This window comes from Rhinopithecus bieti, unplaced genomic scaffold, assembly GCF_001698545.2.
Source record: "Rhinopithecus bieti isolate Rb0 unplaced genomic scaffold, ASM169854v2 scaffold_27006, whole genome shotgun sequence".
In the NCBI taxonomy this organism is placed as follows: Eukaryota; Metazoa; Chordata; class Mammalia; order Primates; family Cercopithecidae; genus Rhinopithecus; species Rhinopithecus bieti.
Genome location: NW_016813373.1, coordinates 2,916,545 through 2,921,257, shown reverse-complemented (window position 1 = coordinate 2,921,257; position 4,713 = coordinate 2,916,545). Strand labels below are relative to the sequence as shown.

General features: G+C 33.8%; 1 protein-coding gene across 1 annotated transcript in view; it reads right to left on the bottom strand.

Annotated features, from left to right (window-relative positions):
* Positions 1–1,694: 1,694 nt before the first annotated feature.
* The window catches only part of TSEN15 (tRNA splicing endonuclease subunit 15), a 23,626-nt gene continuing 20,607 nt past the window's right edge, over positions 1,695–4,713 (bottom strand). The window contains 2 exon segments of the mRNA XM_017848117.1: positions 1,695–1,723; positions 2,255–2,396. Coding sequence (XP_017703606.1) covers positions 1,703–1,723; positions 2,255–2,396 — 163 coding nt within the window. The 3' untranslated portion in view covers positions 1,695–1,702.

Genomic DNA, 4,713 nt, shown 5'->3' with positions numbered 1-4,713 from the left:
TATATAAGATTATACAGTCCATCTTGCTGAGACTCTCCTTTGGTGGCTTTGAGAAAGCAACCAGTTATATTGAGAAGGCCCATGTGGCAAAGAGTTGAGGGTGGCCTCCTGCCAACGGCACATAAGCATTGAGCACTCTCAAGGAACTGAAGGCTACTAATAACCACGTGGGTGAAAAAGCTGACCCCTCCCTGGTCAAGTGTCAGATGAGACTGGAGCCCTGCCCAACACCTTGACTGTAGCCTCACAGAGGACCCAACTAATCTGTGCCTGGGTCCCTTACCCACAAAAACTATAAGATAAATGTGTGCTGTTTTAAGTTGCTACATTTGTGGTAATATTATTTTGCAATGATAGATAACTAATACAGATTTCAAGACACCTTTTAATTTTAAAACATTTTTATTATAAAAGTAATACAAATAAGAACATTAAGAAAAGACAAAGTCATCCATTTTCTGCCTCCCATCCCACTATAACTGGTTAGTAATTTGATTTACTTTGTTATCTTTTATAGAATGCTTGGTCTGTTATTTCAGCCATGATTACATCCACTCATACACTTTTCCATCTTGCAATTTTACTTAATGTAACATTTTCATGCTTTTAATAATATTCATTACTAATTTTAGTAAGTACATTATGTATCCATTTGTATACATCTGTTTTTGACTATTTCTTAGATGAAGGGATGCAAACATGGCACCCATTTGTAAATAAAGTTTTACTGGAACAAAAGCCGATGCACCATATTTTTATGTATGTCCGTGGCTGCTTGTGGCTCATACAGGCAGTGTTACAAGTTATGACAGAGACAGTTAGGTTAAAATACCTAAAATAGTTTACTTTTCTGCCCTTAAGAAGAAGTTTGCCAATTCTTTACCCCAACTTTAAAGTAGTTATAAGTTTGCTACTAAAAAGTAATGTCACGACTTGGAATTCTTGTGGCAGTATAATTTTCATACTGTTGTACCAATTTGAGAGACATTAACAAAAGTGGAATAACTGGGTCTAATAATGAATGACATTTAAGTGATACTCTCCTCACACTCTTGTAATATTCAAGCTATGATATGTGATAAGAATGGAAAAGGACAGCCCAGAACTCTTGTAGGTAACATGGTCTCTGGTTCCTGTTACTCAAGATCACTTAAGTTTACACTCTGGATGATATATGTTTGAGTTTGATTTAAAGTAACCCAAAAACAGAGAAATAACAGTAATTGCAACAGGAAGACCAATTGAAAGAAATCTTCCCCTACTTTCGTACTCAAAAGCAGACTAGAAGTAGGTGACAAAGGCTCATAATAAAGATGCCATTCTAACATTAGCTGCAGTGGCCAAAACGCACTGGGAGAGTTGAGAAGGAAAAGAGATGGCAGTCTCAACAAATGACTGGCAGTGGCAGCAAGAAACAGAAGAAGCAACTATGAGTTGGGATGAACAAAAGCAGCAGAAGGCCCACCCATTTGAACACATCCTAGGCATCAAACCTGTATACAACTGTAATTAACTGTCTCTAAAGTAACTTTTCGTCTATATTTTCGAAGGGACAGTCTTTATCTAGGGAATTTGATTCTTCAGAATGATTCTGAGGGAAAGTCAGCCTTTTAGTCATGTTGAGATAAAGATGAAGCAGTACTGATGTTCTCAAAGCAATCTTTATAATAAAACAAGCATCCGAACATAGATGTCATAGATGTCATCTTCTAAGAGAAATATTCTGAAAAAAAAAAAAAGATCAGGATGGACTTTTCTCCAATAAACAATGTAATCCAAAAGCAAAATTAGAAAGCTATTTAATGTAATTATCCAAATTATGCCAACAAAGTATGTAAAGAAATCACATATAGCACATTTATCTTATTAAAATGTTCCTGTCAAAATGTCAACCAATTTAACGTTTCTTAAAGAAGCATTTTTTTAGTTACAACTATTACTAGCCTTTACATTCCACCTCAGTTACTCACTAAATAATTAAATGCATGATGACTTCATAAAATACTTTGGAAAACCATGAAATTCTCCATAGAGTAAGGAAATCAATTTTTTTGCAACAATAACTAGGAACATGCTAATTTGAACAAAATATAACCAATTTTCTGAGGTATGAAAATCAAGACTTTTTTTCTTGAATCTTCCCTATGGCAAAGGAAGTGGCAGGCAGTTCTGTGAATGACTTGAGTCACACTTAAAATCATGTCATAATTTTCCTCTTTTTGTGCTTCTTGCTGTCAGTTACCTCAAAACTGACCTGAGGGTCTGGCAGCATAAATCCATCAGTAAGTTTATAATAGACTATTGTAGAATCAGACTCCACTATGGCCAAAGTAAAAGACATCGGCAAATCTGGATCACCTTGCAATTTTCGAGATGCCTTCAAGATCTCCCTTATCCTGAAAATAAAGTCACAATATACTTAGGAGTTGCAGTCACTCAATTAGACGAGATGTGACACAGAAGAAAGCAATAGAAAACTTAAAAACAGGTCACAAGAAACCAAACTGAAGTACAAAGAGAAAAAATAATTTTAAAAAATAACATCAGAAGCTTCTGGTATAGTACCAAATAAGTTTAACATACACATAATTGGAATCACAGAAGGAAAGGAAAGATAATGGTATAGAAATAGTCGACAGCTTTCCAAAATTGATGTCTCTGAATCTGAAGTATATCTTTTATAGACAGCATATAGTTGGATCTTGTTTTTATATCCAATCTGACCATCTCTGCCCTTTTGAGTGTTTATTCAAATTTAAAATTAACATTGGTATGGTTGGATTCATGCCTGCCATTTAGCTATTTGTTTTCTATATATCACATGTCTTTTTTCTTCCTCTCACCCTCCTTTATCACCTTGTTTTTCTATTAAATAGGTATTTTCTAGTACGCCATTTTAATTAATAATTTTTTTTTTTTACTATAGTTTCTTGAGTTTCTTAGTGGTGACTCTAGAGATTACTATTGCGTCTTAGTTTATCACAATTTCTCTCAGCTTAACACTAACTTGATTCTAAAAAAATATAGAAACTGCTCCAATAGAGCTTTATTCCTTTCCTCCTCCTTTATGCTATTATTGTCATATACATTTATATATTTAAACCCAGTAATATAGTGTTATAATTATTACTTTATATAATTTTCTTTTTATAAAGTTAAGAGGAGAAAGGAAAATATATTAGGGTCTTTTTATATTCACATACTTAATATTTCAGGTATTCTACATTTCTTCACATAACTATCTGGTGTCACTGTTTACTCCAACATAGCTTCATTCCTTCCCCCATCCTTTGTGTTAATACTGTCATATAAGTTACTTCTTAACCTGCTATAAGCCTGGTCAGTTGATTTTTGACAAAGGTACAAAGGCAATTCAATGGAGAAAGTCTTTTCAAGGATACTTGAAATGAAGATAGTAGTACACCCTTATGTCTACACATAAGATTCAATTAAATGGCATATATGAAAAGATTTCCTAAACTGTCAAGTGGTCATATTATGTAGTATATATACCAGCTTTGCTACCTTGCAAATTGGGATATAATATTTACAGATAACCCTGCCTCCATGATTATTGCTAAAACTGAATACTAACCCAAACATACTAAGGTACACTGTGCCATTAGTGGAAATACAGAAAATGTTTATTTTCTGAAACAGTCTGAATTCCAGAAATTGACTTAGTCCTTAAATTATTTCCACCTATGCTGAACTATATTACAATTAGCTAGATTCTTATTCATAAGAATGATTTACTTTAGAGAAAGATATTCTGATAAAGCAACTATAGATATTAATCAGAAACTTCACTACTCAGCACTGATGGGAAATCACACTGTGATAAAAGGCAGCATAACAAAATTGCTTCTTCAACGCAAATCTTTTAGTAGCTAAGTATTTTCCTTCTTCAAAAGTGGCACACCAATATCTAAATTAATAATAATAGAAAAGATCAATTTTATAGGCTGTCCATCTTGAATTAATTTTTTTCTACAAAGATGGAAAAGAAGAAACAGACAATGGATCAACTAAAATTTTAACTTATCTACATCTTTTGTTGTCAGCATGTATCATGATTACTTCACAGTATGCAATATACATAAAACCCAGTATATAATGCACATAAAGCCACTTCAATGCCACAAGATAAATTTCTCTAAACATCCCCAACTGGTAGACTGTGATGAGAATGGGACACAGACAAGAAGGAAGCCTGTTAACACAACTTTTACACATTTTCATTTCTGAAGATATAATGTTATTTAAATCAGAAGGTGTGTTTGTATGTGTGTGTGGGAGGGTGGGGGGGGGGTGTTTTCTAAGAAAAACTATATGGGAATTCTAGCCCATATATTGAAATTTAGAATAGAAATTTCCATCTTATTCACTACTTTTTTTCCATTCTCAATTTATATTTGTTTCCGGAGTTCTTTGATTTAAGCGGCAAAACATTTTCATACTTACCCCAAATACCCACGCAGGAAACCCTAACATTTGAAAACTAACTCAGAGTTGTAAAAGGGGTTTTGTTTTCAGAGTTGAGAGAAATCACTGTCAAAAATGAAATGGAAGTTCCCATTTCTGAGGCCTTGTTTATGGTACTTGGTTGGCGGGGGGCAGGGATTGTGAATTACTAGTGAATCTTCTCGGTAGTAACAGAAAAAAATAGTTTATCTGCCTCTGTTACTCAAAGTACACTCCAGAAGTCTCACA